The 23,339-nt window shown below is 38.6% G+C and overlaps 1 protein-coding gene across 1 annotated transcript in view; it reads right to left on the bottom strand.

The window, feature by feature from the left end:
• The window catches only part of ADAMTSL3 (ADAMTS like 3), a 177,208-nt gene that overhangs the window by 52,333 nt on the left and 101,536 nt on the right, over positions 1-23,339 (bottom strand). Inside the window, 6 exon segments of the mRNA XM_051628117.1 lie at positions 221-425; positions 4,536-4,586; positions 5,911-6,049; positions 8,430-8,541; positions 9,526-9,683; positions 14,903-14,977. Of these exon segments, the coding sequence (XP_051484077.1) occupies positions 221-425; positions 4,536-4,586; positions 5,911-6,049; positions 8,430-8,541; positions 9,526-9,683; positions 14,903-14,977 (740 nt within the window).

The raw sequence follows: 23,339 nt of genomic DNA, 5'->3' as shown, positions 1-23,339 counted from the left end.
AAAGCAGGAATTCAACAGGTATAAATAATTCTATATGGATTTTCTCCACACAGACATGTTAACACTTTTATTATCAGACCAAATTAGCACAGATTTCTAGTAAGTACTATGAACTATGTTTTAAGGTCTATCTTTTCCTAATAGCCCTGTGCTCACAAATACATGGCTACACAAGACTAGACTAAACAAGAGTAAAGGTCCAAATTACTTTTCAACTCACTTGAGACCATTCCATTGCCACCCATTTAGGACAATCAAACAGATTGCAGGTTTGAATGACTTTGGGCTTAGGGGCATACATGCATTTCCATTCTTCCACTTGCAGTATCTCTCCGTGAATGGTCTCCTCTACACACACAAAACTTCTCCTCTGAATACCACCTCCACAGGACACTGAACATGCAGTCCAAGGGTTGTGTTCCCACCTGGAAAAAGAATTCACATATATTAAAAATAAGGCTATTTTTTAATTCCACTATCCTGAAAATACTGAATCCAACCTAAGTGGATTCATTAAACCCATTGATAGTTTGGTTGCTGGATCCTTCCCACACACTGAATATTTATACATTAAATTACAGAGCTCTCTTGCATTATTCCAGGCTTAAATCAATGTGCAAAATGAGAAGAAAAACAGAACTATACATTTTGGTATATTCCCCAAAATGATCAAAAATCTTACTCCCAGACTTGAGTCAAAGACCCTAAATATACCAAGTTTGATTACTGAAATGATTTTACTTGCAAACAGTCTAAATCCTCTATATAGAATTTTTCACAGTTAATTTAAGTGGCCACACATACTCTTTACTACCATTGTCAGAGACCTGGAAGTGTATGTACTTGAGATTGTAAGAAGGCCAAAGACAGATCTGGCTGTGCTGACTGAGGAGGATGTTATTACCCACAGTTGTTCATTGCTGCCCCCATCATGCAGACTAGCCTTAAAAAAATCTGCTCATGAAAGAATTTTTATGGGAATTCTAATACTTGCTTTGGGTAGACCCAGCCACTTCATTTCAAACTGGCTTCATCCATAAGGACTATGAACAAATTAAATTGTGACAGGTACCATTTGGCCGGTCATCACCGCAGTTCTGCCAGAGTTTTCCACCCTCATTAAAATGCCATTGAATAACTTTGTATTCACACTTTCCAACTTGCTTTAAGCAGAAGGCAGCTGCTCATCCACTTCCACAGCTCCAGCTAACCTAGCTGATTTCTCCTGAAGAGGGGCAATGCACAGATAAAGGAAAACTCACACAGCCCTGTCAGGCAGCAGAGCTGTGGGGTAGTAATTTCCAAAAGAGGGATGATAAACAGCCTGCTGGGAGGGAATGTCTTCAAAAAGGACATCTCTCTACCATCTTAGACCTAACTACAATAAAGATGGAAATTGCTGCACCATCTGAAGTGAGAATTACAAGGAGGTTTTTAGATTACAAACTGCTTCAGATATCTCTTGGTCACAGTATGGTTGTTAAGCAATCACTTCTCAACAAAAGATTACTCCAACAATGTGCTGTTCCTGTCAAGTCTAGAGAAAATAAACTTGTATCATAGCATTTGTCTGTAGGTTACACTGCCCCCCATGCATTTTTCCCTCACCTTTGATCTATCTCTTGGTCTCTCCACCACTCACCCAACTCAGAACTAAGTCCTGGGAAATGATGGAGTCCTGCAGAACATCAAAGTCTGACTAGTTTAAACCTTATTCCTATTACAACTGCAGGGGGTCAGAAAGGATAATGAAAAAAATACATATCTATTATGAACAAGAGACTCAGAAAGTATTACAATATCCCAACAAAATCAATTCATAAAGAGCAACTTAGCTACCACAAAGAAATTAATAATGTCAGCATAGATGAAGCAAAGGCCTACAAATCAAAGGTAAATTCAGGTAATTACTACCCACTTGCTATGATACAGCAGGTAAATCAAGGACACTTCCTATTTTAAGCAATTCATTAAACTACCTACATAAACATATTAACCATACTTAAGGTCAACAGAATAATGAGTATGAAACAGAGCAAGGCATGGAACACTAACCATAGACTCAAAAGCACTCAGAATAAAGCAATTTGCCCATATATTGATATCATATCAGAGGTACAAAATTTGAAGAGCAGTTGCACTTTTCTTTGACATAAATGAACAACCAGCACTAACTCATTTTCTTTAGAAAAAGTCAGGAACTAAAGAGCAATTAACTGTTCAAAGAATTAGCAGCTCATGGATTTATATATGTAAGGCTCACTGTGCTATATATAATACTAGCCTCACAAGTGTTTATAGCATGAAGTTTTATAGTTGTTTTTCTTTATCTCATCAGTTTTGAATACACTCCAGATCCCATGCTCCCATAAGAATTTTCAAGATGGAGTGAGGTCCATGGCTACTGGGGAAAAGGGGGGTCTTGGGCAAGCAGTCAAGGAGATACTTTCCAGAACCCACAGCTGTCAAGGGATCCTCGACAGTCCAAGTCTGAAATAAATGGAGGCTTTCCAAAAGCTTTAAAAGAAAATCTTCATCCTGGGAAATTTTTCTATTTATTTCAAAAGAATTCTCCATCTGTAAAAATATTTCAGTGGGGCATTTACAACTCCAGCCACAGGAGAACTCTTTCAAGATCTTGCGGTGCGCACCATGACTTTCCCACAACTTCCTCGTGTGAATGGGAAAGTGGTGGTAAATGCCACAGGACTGCAGAGCAGCCCTGCACATGGCCCTCGTGTTATGCAGGAGGTGTGATGTATGACTGTGGGTCAAGGTGAAGGAGTCTGTACAGCTTTGCTCAAGTATATCTAAAGTACTTTGGCTTTTTTTCCTGCTTTGCAAGAACAGTCTTGGGTTAGCATGTAAGAAACAGGTAAGAAAAGAAAAAGAAAAAAGAAAAGGTGGAAGAAGCCCCAGCAGAACTGGTACAGAAAAATGCACTGCAGTTACTGGACAGGCAACAGCACAGAGCAAATACACCCCGCTAGCAAATACACTGCAGCAAGACTTGCCCCCACTCTGGAACAGATTCAGCTCAAGATGCAGTTCTACAAACCGGCTGTTCTGGCTGTTGCTTTCTTTCAGAAATTCCAGCAACAAAAGGTGCTTCTACATCTTCACTGGGTATCTTTATGCCCCTCCCAGTGGCACACAGCCACGTTCCTCTCTCTCCTTCCTGCTGGCACCAACTCTGAGCCCTGCTTGGCCGTCTGCTGTCTTATAGTTCTTACTCTTGAGCATCACTGAGGAAGACCATGATACCTTCTGACAGGACACACTGAGGTGTTGAAACAAGGTGGGCCTTTGCCTGTAGTTTTCAGTGTTTGAAATAAGAGAACCTTCCCACAACTTTATGGCAGACATAATCTATCTCACCACAGTGTCATGTAAACGTGCTGAGCACAGTAAAGCACGGAAAGGGGGATTAAATTTCGCTTCCAACTGGTCTCCGAGCCCCGAGTGATTCAGACGATGAAATACTCATGTAAATAAATTGTGCTGAGTTCCAGAGGAGATCTGAAGTGCAAAGGAATTGGCAGAAGAAATGGAAGGAGAGAGACACAGAATATAATTACGGAACTTCACAGGATAAAGCTGTAGAGGAAAAAAATCTCAGTGTATGTATGAAAGCCAAAGTACATCACTGGACAGCAGATCCTCAACAAGTGTAAATTGCTACAGAAATAAACTATGACATTTATATCAGCTGTAATCAGTAGCTCCAGTGAGCCGTGCAAGTCTATGATTTCATTCTTATTACTTCATATCTTTACTTCTTAGAAAAATACACATTACTCATGTCATGACATAATAAAGCAGAGGTTCAGCTCAGATAAATATGCACCTAACTCCATCAGCTATAATTCTTCACATTAACAGAAAATCTGGCTCAGTGCTTTTTAGTCTTAACATTCTTTATAAATCATCTAAGCCTTCCAGAGAAGTTTTACATTCTTCTTATGGATTCAGGTAATAAAAAAAAATAATGAAATAAAAGGGGGGGGGGGGGAAAGTGCCAACAAACTTTGCTCTGATGACTTAATTTTAGACAACAGATATTAACACAACTTAGTATCTTTAAAGTGACACATCAGCCTTGATCTTAATAGAGTGTAGGTCTAAAGGAGAGCAGAAGAATGAGACCCCTCTCAGGGGAAAAAGAATTTCTGGAGACTTGTTCTATAAAAGAATATATTAATTGCATACATCCTCATAATAAAAGCCTTTCAAGAGAAGAATTCATACATGCATTTTAAAAGAGATGCTCTAGCAGCCCTACAGTAGGAGAAGGCTTAGGGGGACAACTCTAAAGTCTTCCCCACTCATATTTTCAAGAAGAGCATAATAACCTCTCACTGTTAAGCTATTCATTCAGAACACACTGAAAGAAATCACAAACTACATACAGGATTGTTATGAACTTGCTTTCCTGCACAGCAAAAAAATCAGAAGATGTTCCATGATCTGAAATAGCATATATGTAGGGAAAATTGTACTAATACTGACACATATGCTATCCTGATTATACATACCGAGGAAGTGGCTGAAAGTGATCATAGGGCATGATTTCTTTAAATCCATCACTGTCAACAAAATAAATATTGCATCATTATTTCTCATACTGGAGACTGTACATCAAGTACATACTTTTATGTGATCATGCTTAAAGTAAGCAGTTCTCAATGTGAAACAAGGGAATCTTACATTCCTCACGTTACCCTTGTGGTAAACAATGACCTGTATAACCTTACCTCTCCTGCACAGGATCTATTCACCCTAGTTTCTCCACTTCATACTATCAAAAAAACATTACATGAGCAAGCATGAACTGCACAGCATAAAGCAAGCATAAAGCCTTACTTACAATAATAAGAAATACGTTATTATATCCAGCAATACTTCCCTTTTTCTGTCTGTACAAGCCAAATTTCCAAGGAAAAAGATAATTACACCCTTTCTTTCTATAATTTTCCTATTCCAGCTTTGCAACATTACTGAAGTCTTACCACTCCATATGAACATCAGCTCCCCGGGAAAAAAAATGCACATCTATGACTGTTCAAGGTCACTATCAACAATTATGTTCAACAGGAACGAAAGGAAATGGACAGTTTAGCTATAGGAAATGAAATCCATTGAAAGTGTTTCCTTCTTGCCTATAGCTCTAGCTTGGCCAGCTGGCATATTAATGTGAGGTTCTGGGACTTGATACTGTGATGTTATTTTAAGCCAGGAAACAGCCAGGAAACCTCACCAGACAATCCAAAAGTTAGTTTCAAACACTGTAGTGCAATTCAATACAATTTATGTATACTATTGGTTTTAAAATTTTTGCAATATTATGTGGCATTTGTACCACAAGTATATTTACTTTAAATTACTTTGGGATTTTAAAAATCTCGTAGTGTAAAAAACCAAACAAACCCCCTAAACTTTATTAATTAGTTGTCAGCTCCACAGTACAAACAGGCAGATGAATAATCCAAGTTAAACCATGTGCAAAACTTGCATGCTGACTGAGAATTGGAGCAACTGTCTAACGAGAAATCCTGAATGGCAGGATCAATAAATCCAAAAGCAGGCAAATTATCTGTCCTTCTCACACAGCCTCACAAAATCCTTGGACTAGTGCTGTGCCACTCAGGAAAAGGCATGAGGTAGAATCAGCCCTTGAACAGAAAAAAAATATGTTTACATTATCTCTGTATAAAGCAAGGTCTCCTGTTCTGCAGCTCTGAAGGGCCATAAATCTACTGGCAGTGGTGCCAGACATCAGCCTTTAATGAGTGCAATAATCCACCAAGATTAAGTAACCCTAAAGATGAAAAGAACTGAAATTAAGTAACTACAATTGTTTATTTCTTAATAACAGACTACATCACATGCAAATTTATTTGTCATACAAACCTAGAAGGGCAGGGATCCATGTTGCATTCTTTTAGCTTGGGCTTTGGTTTCTTGTTTTCTGGATAGTAATGACAATAGTGGTCAGGAACGACACGCTTCAGCCGAACATCCACACATTCAGCTGAATTCAGCTGATAACCTAATGCAGAAGCAAAGTTACATTTTGATGACGGGATATTGAAGCAGCCTTATCCCCACCCCCAGTAAGGTTCTGTGATTTAATTAGTTACACTTGTTTGGTTTGCTTTTAAACAAGGAAACACTGCATAGGAACATGCAGGAGCAAATCTTCATATAAGGCAATTCAGCATTACAATTATGCTAACCTGTCTTAACACTAGATGGGACTCTGGCACATTATTTTAATAATATTTGAAGTATAAGCATAAATATATACATATTTTTATGTGATGCAGCAATTTATGTACTGGAGCAGCTCACCTATCACAGAGGCAACCCTACAAAGTCATATGATTCTACTAAGTGTTCCACAATTTATAACTGCCCTCCCCCAGGGAGGAGTTACCACGTATGTTAGAGAGCTATATCACAGAGTCATGTATGCTAAAAAAAAATATAAATACTTAAAAAAGAAAACCAGAGGAACTGAAGATGTGATCCAAAAACTTTGCTAAGTTAAACTGTAGAAAACCAAGAAATAGTTTCAAGAACATTCCCAGTTGAAGAGCCAACAAAAGAAAACTTGAAGTAACTGGTTACAAGAAAGGATCTGAGTTTTATAAACCACTAAGTTGCTTTTTTGGCTAAGAAAAAGAAGGCTCATTCAAAAGAGCTGACTTGGATTTAAACTAAGGAGAGGAGGAGGATGTTCTGGTATGTGAAAAAAAAAAAAAAAAAGCTTGAAACCACAAGAATTAAAATCCAAATAGAGTCAATAAACTAAGAGCAGAAGTCCCGGTGTCTACTGAAAATGCTAAGTATCATATATCAATGGCTTCATTTGTGCGTCTCTTGGCTGATTCAAAGTGTCATCATGCATGAGTGTGATGACCATAAAGAACTAAGCAGTTCCAGTGCTTAAAACATGTATGTTCCAGTTCTTGTAAGTACTGAAAAGACTCAGATGATATGCCACTTGCAAACAGGATCAACACAATTTTGAAACATTCTTGCTTATTCAAGCTTGACTGTGCTTTCTGAGATGCCTGTCTCGCTCCCCCTTCCCACACATGGAGATTACAGAATTAAATGTAGAAGAAGCATCCAAGCAAGGAATGGTGGTACACTGATTCCAAGTTTCTGTTGGGAGGAACTTTTTTTTTTACTGCCAGTAAAAGAAGCCAAACAGACGATCTGGATACAAAACCTGCTTTAAGATAACAGGTTAAAGCCAAGCAGCTGCAGCACAGCTTCCCTGCCTGCCTCAGTTACATGCTATTCCTAACGCTGTTACTTTCAGGGGTAAGGAAGAAGCTTCTGTGCTTCTCCAACTACTGACCTCTCTCAGGGCTGCCATCAAGAGTGTCAAGGCCTGTTGACAACGGCACCAACATTATAGACATGCAGTTTCAAAGTAGGGCGCTGAAAACCCTGGCTAATTTCAAAGAGATTGACACGTAGCTTTAATTTTTAAAACCATAACACTAGTCTGAATAAGGTTGGATTTGAGCCAATTACTCAGATGGTAAATACTTCCCTTAAATTATCCAGTGTTTACATGCGGTTCTCTAAAAGAACTGTGAAGCTTTACATTTCTTCCCTTACCAGACAGGTTAGGGAAAAATTCCTAAATGCAGTGTGATGGAATCATCATAAGATACGTATTGCCACTCAGTTCTACTTCATGAGGCCAGGTATCTGATCAGATACAGAGGTTTCCTGTGGGACTACTTACTATACACATATATAGTCTGCATTTCAGTTAAGGTGAGGTGGACGAGCAGTAGCAGAGCTCAGCTGCACGTCATTGAACCACTGCAGGAGCTGTGGTGTTTGAACTAGGAGTAGACACTAGAGCACACTACCCACTGCTCCAACTACCATCAGGAATAAGTGTCTACGTTCAGACAGCTAAGGGTATTGACAGTAGCTGTTCTTTAAAGTCCCTTTGTCACTCTGTTTTCTCTGTAACTAATTTCTAAACCAAGTGTTCTAGAACTCTCATATCTATTACTCTGGCCAGAAATACCTTCTTCATCTCTTGCTTATCCTTATTTTTGAATCTCATTTTATTTCTTTGCTTGTTTTCCAAAAATATCCATTATGAATTGTCATTTTCCACTTTGAATGTCATACCTTTATTTCTTAGTCTAAGTTCTTACTCAAATAATCATTCCTTCATGACTTCCAGTAAAATAAGGTATAAAAAAACCTCCTATGCTCATACTTACTGAACTAACCAACTTACTTGCTCCTCTGTCATTTATTTTTCTGAAGAAAATGTGTTTGCCAATGTGCAAACACTAACATTTATTCAATAAAAATGCAGAATGAAGGCTTTCAATCAGGTGCTTTTAATCTTCAGCTGTAAACACTCCTGAAGAATTGCTTTTACTTACCTCCTCCACACGTCACGGTGCAGGGGAAGAACTCTGTTTGTCTCCACTGATGACTGATGGGTTGATAGAAAAAGAACTGAACCACACTCTCTTTTGATCCAGAGTACCTGGTCTGAAGAAATTTCCATTACAACACATGTGTATACTGTACTCCACTGTTCATGTAATTTCAAAACATAATCCACATATAATAGCAGTGCAGAGAGCAATATCAGGCATAAACCCTCTAGAAAATCTAGAGTAATCATTTAATTTTGTTTCAGATAGACACACACTTGTATGTTACTTTGCTTTTCAAATTATTCAAGGTACTAATGCGACTATTTAATTATCTATCCTTGATTTGCAAAGTTCCTAACTATATTATTCTTCTGTCTTCTCTCTTTGTTATCAAAATTTTTAAAATTTGCTGGAGAGGGAAGTCCATAACTTATCTAAGCACCCTGGTTCATATTCAGTCAAATCTACCTCCGCATGTGAAATTAGCCATGCAAAATAAATATGGAACGTTTATTCCTACAACATGACAGGTAATGCCATGTGGTGTGAATGCACTGAAACACCTAACATTTGGAAAACTGTGTGACTGACTTCATTTGGCAGTCAAATATTGACCTGTTCCTACATATAAATATCTGCATGCATGACACAAGCCATCGGTATGTGGTCTGGGGAGGAGAGAAATTGAACAGGATTAGAAATGGTCAATAGCTGGATGAGGAATGTCTAAGGGAGATTGTAGGCTGCTGCTGGCAGCAGTGCTCAGGTTCAGTAGGTGGCAGTCTGCAATTGGATTAACAACAATCATCCTCACAGGATCACACTGTTAATCTTTCAGTAATATTTAAAACAAAAGTGCTGGCCACTTTTACCATTAAAGATCCTGTGGTACTTTCCACCACAGCCAAGACGTTAACCTTGTAAGATATTCATTTGTTTGGATACACTGAGTATAAATTATTTCTGGACTGTAATTAGGATTCCTTATTTGCTAGCTAGAAGATTTTTTTTGTATTGCTACAACTTTATGGACAGCACCTACTCGGCTGCACATACTTGCAATCTCTTTATAGATTTGTACACACGCACATCCCACCTTGATAATGAAATCTGCTCCAAGAGGACCCTGGATCTTTATGATTTCCCTGTCTGTATTCTTCTGAAATTCAACAGTTGTGTTTTCTATGACAAATGTTCCAGGAGCGTTGAAGCTGTGCTCTCCCTTGTCTCCTTGTAGTGTCTTTGACTGTATTACTAAAGAAACAACATGTCATTAGTAAACTTAAACAGGATATTTTTTATTTTCAAGGAAGTCAGAAAGTAATGTTTACAGCTTTGCCTTGCAAGTAACAGCCATATATGTGCATTAAAACCCACACAGAATATCTGTAAGAACATTAGGTGCTTCAGATTATGGGCTGATACATAATTGCATGGCATGTCAGCACAGGAATATCTGCCTGAACACACTGTTCTCTCACACCAGAAGCACTTTGGAGACGGTTTTTTCCAACACCAAGTGTTCTATATACTTATAAAGCAATAGAGTCAAGATCAAATCAATACACAGAAAATTATCCCATACATCTATGCAACTCAGAAGCCTCACAATTTCTCTGGAGAAGCCTGAAGGGTGTCAAACTCACCAAAGGCTCACCTAAATACATGTATCTTTCTACCCATTCCAGAGGTCATTAACTCAACTCCAAATATTTCCCACCTGAGCACAAAGCACAGGCAGGAGGTGGGGAGCTGCAGTCCTGCTGGAGGGATGTTCCTTTCTCAGAACAGATGATGATGAAAACCTGTTTTGAGCTGTGCTGCACTCCTTGCAAACAGATTGAACTAACAGCCCATGACCTCCAGAAGACAGATAAAGCATTTAAGGATTGAGTCACTACCAGCAAACTGACTGAACCATAAGTGGACAAAAGCTAAGGAGATTATTCATAATGAAGGTAGAATGTTGGGCTCTGCACAACACAGTGTAGAGGCACAGGAAGAGGCATGAATTGAAATTGAAATACACTGATCTGGTTACAATCTATCAGAGCACTGCATGAGAAGGGCATGGATCTCAGATGAGCTCAAGACTAGCTAAAAGGAACTTTTGGACAACTTACAAACACCTTCTTTCTCCAACTACCTTGCCTTTTTTGGTACTTTAAACAGTTACCTAATGCAAGCCAGATAATTTAGGTTAAGAGCACATGTTCTTACCTTTACTGAGAACATGCTCTGAACACTGCAATCCAATATTACTGTTTTGTTTCTTTAGCTCTTTTAAAATACAAATGTATTCTGGAGCAACTCAGTAAACAAAGGGGAGAAATTCTAGAAGAAACTGACTTCCTTGAAAAGGTACCAACGTTATCCCTAGTTTCCAACCAGTAGGTTCCACTACGCTCATAGGTACAATAACGATCACATACGTGGCTGGAAGGAAGTTTAAGGAAGGATACGTTTTTAGGAAATTATTTTATGTCAATCACAGGGCAGGAAGCTGGTAGTGAATCAAATGTACATTGTCAAAGAAAAAATATCTCTGGGAATCAAAGTGCACCATTATCCAACACATTTCCATTAGGAACAAATAGATATGAACAAATCACAGAACAAGCAGTATTTAGGCAATTACTGCATATTTTTATTTGTCACTTTTATGGACGTTTTCTTTCTGCATCATATTACAAAATAATCTTTTAAATATCTGGAAGTCGGCACTCTTGGATTAGCCTTCTGCAAGCCTTGACCCCAAACTTACACTGTTTACCAGTAAATCTTAATGCATGGTGCCTTCTATTCTGTCTTTTTGTTGAATAGGAGTCAAATCAGCAAATCTCAAGTACTTCCAACTCCACATAAAGCCAGTAGGATCCTCAGGAGTACAGGACCCTTTAAAACTAGCATTTAAGATTGCAAAACAAGACATCTGGCTTTTGCAAAAAGATGTTAAAAATGTTAATTTGGTGACACAAGCTGCATTACTTGACAGTCTTTATGCTAATGTCTTAATTTAAAAAATATTTCTTAATGTTTTTCTAACGACAAACAGATAATATTGTTCAGCAATCAAGAACATAGTGACTCACTGAGACCTGACAAACATTTGTGTTAGAGCTACACTAGGTTTGAATCCAAAACGTGTTTGTTTGCAAGGTCCAGATACAAAGTGATGACTTGTGTCTCTGGAGGTCACGTCAGAGAAGCCTAGAACAGCTGCTCAGGTTTTCTCAGAAGTGTGTCACTCAAAGAGAGAAAGAGTTGTTCCACAGCACAACATATAACCTCTGATGCAACATACTCCTGCTCAGTAGTATCTAGCAGTTGTCAGCACAGCCTTCTAAACCAGAGTGAAACCAAGAATCTAGTGTATATAACACATACATAACGTAGTCATTCTTATGAGGGAGCAGTTTCATTCAAAAGAACTACTTTATTGATTTCAGAGCAGTAACTGAAAACAAAGGTTTCACCAGCTGGCTTACAGGCAAGGTTTAGAAAATAATTCACCAAACATTTATTTATTCTTCAGGGTCCTGTAATCCTGGAGAGATGGGAAGTTTGACTTTAGGAGTAAGCTTTCTCATCCTGAGTTAGGGAAACTTTTCCTTGAGGAGTCTTGAGGACTCCAGATGTGCAGAGTCATAAGGATAGGGAATTCCCTTGAGTGCTCACCTGTTTCTGTGCCTAACATGACGACCACTGGTACCAAAGACCTAAAACTGTCTGTCTTTATGACAGATAGAAAGAATGTTTTTCCCATGGAAATGCCCTTTCCAGCTGTGGAAAGAAGAACCACTGCAAAGGCCTCCTTCACTCCTAGTGGCAGACAGGAATAGGGCAGCATGGCATGGAGAATGCACTGCAGATAGAGATGCATGGAGGAAAACCCAGAGAAATATCTCCTGCCCCCATGCAAGAAGGAGCAAATCATGTTGCTACCCAAAAGCTCTTTCTTTTCCGTGAGATTCATTTGTAAATAGCAGGCACCTAAAACAAAACACGTGTTCTTTTCAAAATGCAAGCAACATTGTCTTCCTCTTAGCATCTGCCCAAAGACAAGGCAGTGGCTGGATGTACAGCTAAATACTGCCAAGTGATGCAAATCACTGCAAGCGGAGAAGAAATTGACGAAAAGGGGAAAAGAGTTTCAGTACTTTTTAGTGAGGTTTAACCTCCCTAAGTTCATGAACTCAGTTATCTAGCATTAGCCACTTGTAAAAATATTAGCTTCTGGTTTTCCTGTTTCTTCTGCTGGAGGATTAATTTCAGGGAACTTTCAGCCTTTCTTTTGATTCTAATGTTCTTAAAACAACTGCTAGAAAACCCATAACATAGTCCAAATCAAAAACAAAACCAATGCAATGAAGCATTTTATTCATAACCATCTTTGTCCTTTGGTTGTTTTCCACCAAATCATTCACAGAACACGAGCAGACAGAAGTACAACAGGGACCTACTGCTGAAAAAGCCTAAAGTAACACCTTAGCTCTCTGATGAATCTGTTGCCTGTTTTAAACCAGCTACAAAGAAATGCAGTCTTTCCTACAACATTAAGCTGCTGATTGTAAAACAGTGTTCAGAACATATATTTGTTTCAAATCTGTTACGCCTACATGTCCAACCACATTTCCATTTTTGAGTAATCTAGCAGCTGTGTTTCCCTGGAACAAGAGCAGATCACGAAGCCCAGGATGAAGCACAAAAAGAACACAGATAAAGGGAGAAATGCCAGACACTCCATAGTGCTTTTCGAGCACTGACTATTGCTGCGACTTTACATGAAGAGCAAATACACACTGGCAACAGGAGGCAGTATAAAATTCCACAAGAAATACTCCCTGATCGACCTGTTAAGTTCAGCTCCCCACAAGCCAGAAAGAACATGTCTGACAAATGGAGCCTGTAATTATAGGTGATTGTTTTTCCAATTCCTCCTTTAATTATACCAGCATACCCACACAGAAGTTTTGCAGACCAAGTATCACTTTATATTTTCTGTTAAAGTGACAAATAACCACAAACATACACACAGTCAGAAAAACTGACAATCAAATTGTCCCAAAGTGCATCCCCTAGAATACTGGCTCTTGAAGATCTGGCTATAAAGCCAGAAGCAATTTCCACCTACCTCCCTGTAACAGCTCTTACTTGCTTTTCTCCTCTGTCATTTTAATTTTAGGTAACAAATGTCTAAATCCTCACAGATTTGCAAACAGATGTGCCGGAGGAAGTGGTTAAAGGAACATTTCACAATTCTTGTCCAGCTAGAGAACTAACTAACAAAGGTAATGCCAAGCCACAGCTTCGTTACAGAACCACCCAGGCTAGGAAGCCAGGAGCATGCTGTACTTAGTTACCGAGTTGCTGCTGCATTCCTCAGGAGCTTTCCAGAAATCCCTCAGGAGCCACTGAACCTAGTACTTTTTCCTCATCCAAAGCTGAAACAACAATTTCTTTCTGCAGAACCACTTAAGACCAAGACTCCTGACCTGAACTGAGCAGGTTCACACCTTCATACATCCCTTGCAACAGTTTTACATTAAAATTATGTATTTCAAGTTAAGTTCAACTTTGCACATTGTTGATATCAGTGTTATATCTAGAAATTATTGTCACTATGGAGCTGCTCTAAAGTGAAAATCTTACTAATTTTTTTCTTTGACAGAAAATGACAATATATTCTTCAAACAGATGAGGAATTTTCAAATAAAATGAATTTCTATTTTATATTTATATATCTCAAAGCAGAACTCTTTCTTATTTCTGATTCAGACTAAGTCTTCCACTTTCACTAATAAAAAATGTTAAATGAATGGTTTGTTTCATTGCTTGGTATGGCAGTCCTCCTTGAAATTATTAGTTCTTTATGTAGGTTATGGGTAAAGAAATTACCATAGATACTGCCACCAGCCTTATAGAAAATATTAAGAAATAGCATCTAACAAAATAGCAAACTGTTTTCATAGCTGGTATGTAGTGACCAAAAGTATTACAAAGAAACAGACTTGAGTAGTTTCTTTTGTTTACCTTACCTCATTTTTACCTAGATTACTTTTCCTTGAACACTGCTCACTGACCAAGTGTGACTTCAACTGGACTATTTATGCTATCTAAGAATCTTCTATAGAAATCTGGCGCTATTGTTCACACACACACACACACCCCTTTGAAAGTAATTTTGATGTAACTGTTTGCATGTAGTTTAAGCGTGTAGTATGTTTTAGACATCTTAAACAAGAATTACTTGGTTTAAATAAGTTTTGAAACCACCAGTATGTATAGTATTTCCTTTTACTAAGTGGACTTCCAGTGTTTTGTAGGACTATCTCCAGGCTGGATACTAAAGATGGGAAGAAGAATCAAGGTCATGATCTTACTCATATTCCTAAAATTTGGATGAGTTCATATATAAGGTTCTGTTTTTATCTTCTGTGTATGAATAAATACATTAAACAGCTCAGTCATACCAAGGTGTGCTGGTCCTTTTAGGGTAATTCTCACACTGCGACTCCCATGTGGAACAGCAATCACTGTTTCTTCCCCTAGGAAAATTAAAGAACTGTTTTAGAAGTTATCTCGCATCAGGGAATTTGCACATCACATAACTAGACTGAAAACTGTCAAATGTGTCTCAGAAAATATTTAACAGGTTTCACAATTTTTCTATTTAAAATATTCTTATGTTATTTTATTAAGTACGTTATACTGAGTCTGTCTGCTATGCAACTCTCAAGACCTACAAATAGATTGTAAATCTTTCTTACTACAGGAAAATTATTTGCTATTAACAAAAACAACTGAAATGTCAGTAGTGTATTAGGAGCATATTTACACTCAGTTGTCCTAGTTTTATTTCCTAATCACTGAATTGACATAAGGAATCTGCTAAGTAGTACTTCCCCCTTATAAAAATCTGCAGCTGTTCAGTCTCACTTTGCCCACACCTCATTTCCTGCTGCAGGTCACAACTTTAATAAGTGGCAGGACTTACAGGAAATAAATCATCTACTTAACACTAACCCTTAACCAATTACAGACCAGTTAAGAGCAACTATGTATCAGCTATAATGTATGTGCTATAACAGAGTGTCTGCATCTAACTTACCACATAAGATCATTCCTTCCAGTAAGAGCCTTAAAATTACCTATAAACCAAACCAGCCCTGAATAGGACATGTCAATACAAAACAGCTTTTGGCAGCCTGAATGGCCTCTTCACATATAAATGTACAACACACTTACTTCAGTGCATTTTACAAAGGCAGAAAGTTAGTACTTTCCATTTCAAATGTAGGAAATCTGTGATTTGCCCAAGCACACTGAGTTAACAGTCAAGTCCATAGACCAGAGTCTTTCATGCCAACAAGAGCACTGCTCTCAGAAAACGTTATCCACAAAAGGACACGGGAAGCGTCCAAGCAACAAAGTACCAGTGTGGCAGGACCTGCAAACACAGCCCACTGCAGGTTCACCCCACAGAGTGGGGGCTCTGTTCAGTGATGGCATTCACATATATACAGGGTGTAGAAGAAACTTTGCAAATTCAAAAAGCAATGTGAGTTGAAGGTCAGTTATACATTTGCTCCATAATTCCTCATACAATATTTAGAGGAAGGATATTTTAGTTTAGTTTTAACTAAAAAATGGTTGAAGAATGTTTCTTTCCACTTTAAACTGGACCCTTTTATAGTAGATGCTAAATTATCAGCTTCTGGTTTACATCTCCTTAGCATAAGTATGAAATCCTGCCAAATGTTCAGGATACTTCAAGCAAATGCTGCAATTATTTTTTCTGAAATAAACACCTTCTTGTATTACAGCTTTTATATCTTCAATTTCTAGGAAGGTCATTTAAATATAACAATATATTTTGGATGTAATAAAATACGATCTTTATTAATTTCATACTTAGGTATTCCACCAGAGTGCAAAATACTACAGTAAGAACAATAATACAGCTAAGGAGCCCTGGAAAAAACATTAACTACTGAACCACTTAATATCTTTTTGCATCTTGGTTTTTCATCAGGCGAATTTCTAAAGATAGCCAGAAGGTAGTGGATGTGTATATCTTTAAAGTAAGGAAATAACTACTGAATTCATATGTGCTCCACAGTGCTTGAGAGAAAGCAGGTTTGAGGGGCCCATCTGTCCCTACTTGGTCAGGAATTGTATCCCATCTTGACAACCTACCAGCAGTTCCAGCACAAAACCTCAAATAAGAGTCTGATTATGACCAGTTCTGAACATATGCAACTGCTGTTTTGAAGTGGAACCAAGGGCACTCAGTGCTGAAAGGACAAGGTGCAGATCTGCAGATGTGTAGAGATGTGCAGGACTGCTCCTCTTCAGAACAACCAGGGTAGTTCTGCTGTGCTTCCTCCACCTTCTTACAGAAAGTTTCCCTCCCCTCAGCAGGCCTTGTTGATCCCTTTTCAGGATGCTTCACATTCCTTTAGCAGTACTACAGACATTCCACCCTCACCGAAGCACTCTCTGATATGGTCCAAAAGTCTCATGTGGGTGCTAAATTTGGTGTTCCTCTGCAGCAGAGAGATTACCAGAAAGTATTTTATTTGCATTAGAAGTTCACCACCACAGCAATGTGCAACCTCTGCAGCCCCACAGATCTGTGAAGTCTGACAGCAGGAGATTCTTGTAACCTGACTGAGATAATGATGACTTAGGGCAGTCTTTTCATGAGAGGAAGTAAACTGTAGGAAAGTTGTTTGGAATTCTGAACTGAGAAGGGGAATTGGAAGAAAATGGGACAGAGATGACCTAAGGAACTCCATCTTCTCCTGAGGACAGCTTTAACTTCCAACAAAATGGTAGCTACAATTGTCCAAGTCTGTAAAGTCTGTATCTTCAAAAGTAAATTGCTGACCTTCGTCTAAAGCTGAAAACAAATATGCCCTAAATCAGAAAAAGGTGAGATACTTTCTCTCTATTCTAATGCTGCTTCCCACTTTTGGGATTCTTGAGGGCATGTGGGTCATTTTTCCGCAGCACCTGCTTGAAATGGGCGTTCTGCTCTTCCCTGGGGACTCTCACAGCAAACGTGTACACACACTACATACAACACTTGCTGATTAACCTCCCAGGCTGCTTTTACTTTAGATGGCAAGGCTTGATCCTGTTTCTATGGTGTTAAATGTGGATTTAGACTTTGGATTTCAATGAGAGCAAGATCAGACTCCCTGCTATGGTAAGACTGGGAGCTAATCTCCAGGATCAAAATAAAGAAGCCACATTCCTGAGCTCAATCCAATTCAGCAGGTTTTATTTATTTTTCCACGTGGGCCGTGGTGGACCCATTTACTGTTCACATATATGCCAGTTGGGATTTTTCCCTCTCTCCTCTTACAGCAGGGCAGAGAGTTTATTTCAGGCCTATAAAATCTGTTTCTTTCCATGTATTTGCTCAGCACTTATCTGCTGGTCCTCCAGTTCTGATTGAAGGCCTGTGTGTTCTCAAAAGACAAAGAACATTAGTTCAGGGACAGTTATCAGGACAAGGGAACTAAAAAGCTCAAAATGTTTGGAGTTTTAGTGCAGCAGCTTCCCTCACCCACTCTAACATTAGGCAACATTTCAGAAGACACTAGGGCTGGAGTATGTGCTGACCTGACTCATGATGAGAACCTGTACAAAGCCAAACACATACTCTTAAACAGACACCTGGGCTAGATAGTTATGTGCTACTGAAAGCAGCAGTTATATATCCTGGCCTTAAAAGGCAAATTACAGGGTCATTATGAGCACAACCTTTTAGTCCTTAAATCCTTCTGTTTCCAGTCTCTCCCTCTCCCACTCATCTGTACTTCCATCCCTCTTGTCCCCTGGTCTTACAACTCAAGGCTGCCTCTTCATCTGAGAGTGCCACTTCTTTGTGTTGTTGAGTAAGCATTTCTAAGGTGTGGTAACCTGATTTTGAGAGAAATAGTGTGGCCTCAACTCATTTTAGTTACATTCTTGCTTCTTTCTCCTTCTGGACAACTCTTCTAAAATGTGTGTGCACCTACAGCAGCCCCAAGTAACTAGAGGGATCTGTAGACTGGTATAGCTGGTGCTGAAGACCCAGCATCCACACTGTACACACTGCAGGTGCTTCACTTTGCGCTAACTCTAGTCTGAGCCCACGGACTGTGTACTCAATAGCAGTTGCAGAACGTTAAGTCCTTTTCCAGGGCACATTGTCCAGTTTAGCTTCATCCCAAAAAAATCCAGCTTATGCTCTCCAGGACCACTCCATGGTGTGAACTGATGAGCAGTCCATTAGGACCCTGATGAAATCTGCTTCAAAAAAACATATTCCTTATACAATCAGAAATGCTCATATATTGGCATTCTATCCTTCCCCACACACGGTTTTCCTTCCAAATCAGTCCCAGTTCCCTCTCCTGGCTCTACATACAGTTGATTTTTCCCCGTCCTCTCCAAGTGTTTCTGACTCCATCTCCCACTCCAGATTCCTTATTTAATCTCAGTCTTCCGCTCTTCCTCATTTTCCCTGACCCAATGCATCTGTAAGGCCAGTTCTAGGCCCTCTGCCCACCTTCCCATATCTGTCTTTCCTTCACTCTCTTGAACTAACATCAAATATTTTTCTTCAGCTAATCTCATCTTTCCCTGTCCTCATGTGATCTTATCACCCCCAGTCATAAGTCTGAAGCTCATTACAGTCAGAAGCTCTCCACAAAATCTCTTCTGTACTGCCTGAATGTGAGGCAGGAGGCACCATGGATTCTATCCTGCAGCAAAGCAGAAAGCAAGAGCAACCTCCAGGACACTTTTTAATAGCTTAGCTCTGGAAGAGCAACATGTTAATTTGTTCTGAGGAGATTGTACACATATGGACTGTTTGCAGTTAGGACACGTACCAAGATAGAACACCCTTAAAAGATGAGTTTTCAGAAATTTCAGCTGTTGAAATCCTAAAATCTTCTACACAGCCTGAAGGGAAAGGTTTTGAAAGGTTGTAGTAAAATACGTGTTGATCTTCACAGATATTGCAAAAGACTTGTCCATGTCCAGGAGACCATTGCCTGCCAAATTTCAAATCCCTGATCCATGATCAAGTCCAACAACGGGGGGACATTAAGACATTTTAAAGAAAAGGTTTCAGGAATGTTTTGACAGTGGGAAACAACATGTTTTTCTCTGCTGTGTCTTTGGAATATGCTGAGTTGTTTTGGATGAATTTTCTCCAAAACAATTCAGCACCTGGCATGGAAAGTTTCTGACTCAACTGTTGAATTTTGGCTAAAAATCATTTGGATAAATTGGAAAAATCAGGCAATCTTGACAATGGGGGTTACTAGCTCCATGTATATTGATTTCCAAAAGGGGAAAATATGTGAGGTAAAAAAGTTGTCACAAAACTGAGCCAGCTGATGATCCTGACCCGGAAGCCTTGCAGAAGGCCTCTGCTTAGGTGAATGACCAAAGTGAAATTAGGTTTTTGGTAAAGTGGTTTTTGTCACATACAAACGTGTGACAATAAGTGCCCAGTGCCATAAGACACAAGCACCACAGGAAATAAAGCACATGGTGAGAATAAATACAAAGTTACAAAGCTGTTGATATTGAAACAGTTTGTATGGAACTGTTATCAAAAATTTGAGAAAGGTAAAACTTGCAAATATCAAACAGTTTGAGAATTAAATAAGACCAGAAGTCTGTGCCTTCAGCGTCACTCCCTATTAATTTCAGAACCATCTTTTCTTCTTCCTTGGTGTCAGAACCAGAACACTTTCCTACCATTTCTTGCCAATAATGGTGCAGACATCAGGGCCCAATCCTACAGTTTTTCCATGTGCACAAAGTGCAGTGAAGTTAATGGGAGTTCCATGCATGTAGTATTAGAAACATCAGGCCTGTGATATCTCATTTCCCAAAGGGTTGGTATATTTTACAACCTATTACAGTTTTTGTTTGAATATCATTAGTTAAACCTTTAATCATTTTACCAGAATGTAAGAATCTGGCTTGCTAACAGAAGTCTAACTTACTTTGTCTTTCAAAGGCAATTAAGTGTTAGTAGAAAAAATAAAGAACTTTCGAAATGACAGTTGATATTTGCAAAACAGTAAACTTTCTTTCAGTGTTTTTTATCTTTCAGATCAAAGGCAGGCATTCATTTTATGTAAAAATATATAAAAAATATAATAAAACAAAGTGAGTTCTTTATGAGAAATCATTTGCTGTCAATGCCTAAATTTCTTTTTGTTTTTAAATAAGGACCAAGATAACTAGGCACTTTTATTTTCCTTTATGTCTCCTTTTTTCCTAATAAAATCTTTGGCTCTTGATTTCCTTCCAATTCTTTAATTTGCCTCATTACAGAGTAAAATGTACATCCTGCTCACAACCTTATAAGCCCCTCTTAAATACACATCTGTCATGTGTCAATATTTTATTTCTCAATACTAGTTCTGAAAGCTTCCAAATTACTATTTGGAAGATACTATATCTCCCTGCCCTGATGCATTAGCACAAAGAAAGCATATCTTTATTTCCACATTTTGTTCAGCGGATGATTCCATGGAGCTGCTTTTATGGTGTTGAACAACTTGACCCAAAAAAGATGTTGGCACTATCACAACAGCAAGAGAATAATCAAAAGTTCTGATTTTACTAGCTTGTAATAGCATGTTTTGCGTATGGGAAGGGTAATTCATTCATTTGATCTAGACTACTGCAGCACAGGATAAAACCAAAACTTCACATAACTGACATCTTTCCCCTGCAAAGTCTGTCTTCATCTTTAAAGAACTCTTCAAGAGCCACTGAATTATGACAGAGAAACCACTGGTATTCTTCATAATCTGGTCAAGGCAATGGGAGACCTTCCACCAAGTGATATCAGCTGTAGTCAGCTCAACCTGTGCCAGAATACCACAAAGAAAATTAATATTTTTTGTTTCTAAACCAGATCCCATTCACCACTTTGTCTGTACTTGCATGCTAAGCAGCACTTAAATGTAAACCTTCTTCTTTCACTTATCACAAACTATCCTACCAGATTTGGCAATCCAACAAATGTAGGTTGGGTTGCCTTAGAACTACCTAGGGTGTCCCCAGGAATCATCCTTCTCCAGGAGAATCGTTGGTGCTGAAAACTAGAAGAGACAATGCAATTCCTTTCTGTTTCAGCTGAACTCCACATCAGAAGGGGGAAGAGGTATTTTGTGTATATATCACTATATATCTATATCTATCTGTATACAGACATTCAAAACAAATACAACTTTGTAATACTAAAAAGTATTATCCAATCCTTACTGCTTCACAAGTGCTTGCTTTGTGCTGACCAGCTCTGAGTATCTGACACGACAAAGTGAATTAAAATTGGCCCTCTGTGAAAACTCTTTTTCATGTCATTGTAAACATTTAAGATATTTGCTCAGTGTTTCTGGGAAAAACTTCATAAATTACTGAACTACCTTCTCCCATTCTCTAGCAAAGGCAAGGCAAAGGCTGACACTGACAGCCCACCCGGTACATAAAAAAAGACCCTTTGACTTGTGCAAAATTGTTCTGGGACTTTAAAAGATGCTGCAAAATTATCTACTGCTTAGTTTAGGTTACCCTTGTTATACATACGCATTACAGTATAGAAATCATACACCTGTGCAGTGTAAGATAACCCAACATGAAACCTTGTAGATCAATGCAAGTAATGACCCTGCAAGGCAGCAAGCATTAAGGTAACATTCGTGGCACTGCAGGCTGCGTCCACATTGAAGCATATGCAAGCAGTAGTATTTAAAATCATGAACATATTTACGTGTACATCATTAAGAATTAAGTATGATTCTATATACAACAGCTTGCTCAAAATTAGGGCACATGTGAAATCTTTGCAGGCTTAGCTACAACACTGCTGACATACATGCAGCTGTCAAAGGCAGGTGCTTCATCCATTTAAAAATATACCTGCTTGCATTTGAACTTTGAACATTGACTGTAGTCTTAAGAGCACCAGATCATCACCCTTGCATCTCCTAGCTCAGCAGGAAGGTAACAAACCCCAAAGGCTCCATCTCCATGTAACAAATATACGTGACAAATTTATATTGTGAGTTCAGAAAAAGAAAAAACAGATGTGAGGTAACTAACTCACATGATAAACATGGGACATATGCTGTGAGATTACAGGGAGCATCATCTATGAGGGTGGGAAGCACAAGTGTCAGAGGTGAGCCTCTATGTGACATGCCTTGCCTGGATATCAAAATAACCAGACATTTAAGCTCCAGCAAATAGTCTGTTTCTGATACACCTCCTCTCATTTTTCTAATACTACTGAGACCTACAGAGTTACTCCCAAGTAAGATGCTAATTCTTACGAGAAAGAATGGCAAAATTTAACTCAAACACACAAAAAAAGAAGGAAGTATTATTCCTTCTCACCTTGTGCTTTTTGTACCCTACAAGTAGTTAATTTGCCTCTAAAGTTCAAATGCCTGTAGACACCAAAAAAAAAAAAAAAAGTTAAGTTGAAAACCAGACACATTCAATCACAGGCCACAATTTCCACAAATCCATCTATACGATGTTTCCATTATTTAAAAACTTTGCTTCAGCATCACATATATTGCAACATGAGGATACCCTCTAAAATAAGATGTACATCTTGATGGTTATTCCTGATAGAATGAATTGAGTAGATATATTAAAAATAATGCATATCTTAAATTCTTTCCTAGCTATACCCTAATGTGTGGTATCCCTCATGGAATTTCAATAGACTAATCTAGCACAGACTTTAGAATAAGTAGCTTTGGAAAACTGCAAACAAGTATATAGTGAAAAGGTCAACACTCTGCAATTCTTATGTTGATATGCAAGCAGAAAACATAGTCAAGGATAAATTATCACAGGATCAATTTGCAACCT

The sequence above is a fragment of the Apus apus genome, chromosome 10 (genome assembly GCF_020740795.1).
Source record: "Apus apus isolate bApuApu2 chromosome 10, bApuApu2.pri.cur, whole genome shotgun sequence".
Lineage (NCBI taxonomy): Eukaryota > Metazoa > Chordata > Aves > Apodiformes > Apodidae > Apus > Apus apus.
The sequence above is the reverse complement of the archived record's forward strand: the minus strand, read 5'-3'. Positions and strand labels throughout refer to the sequence as shown.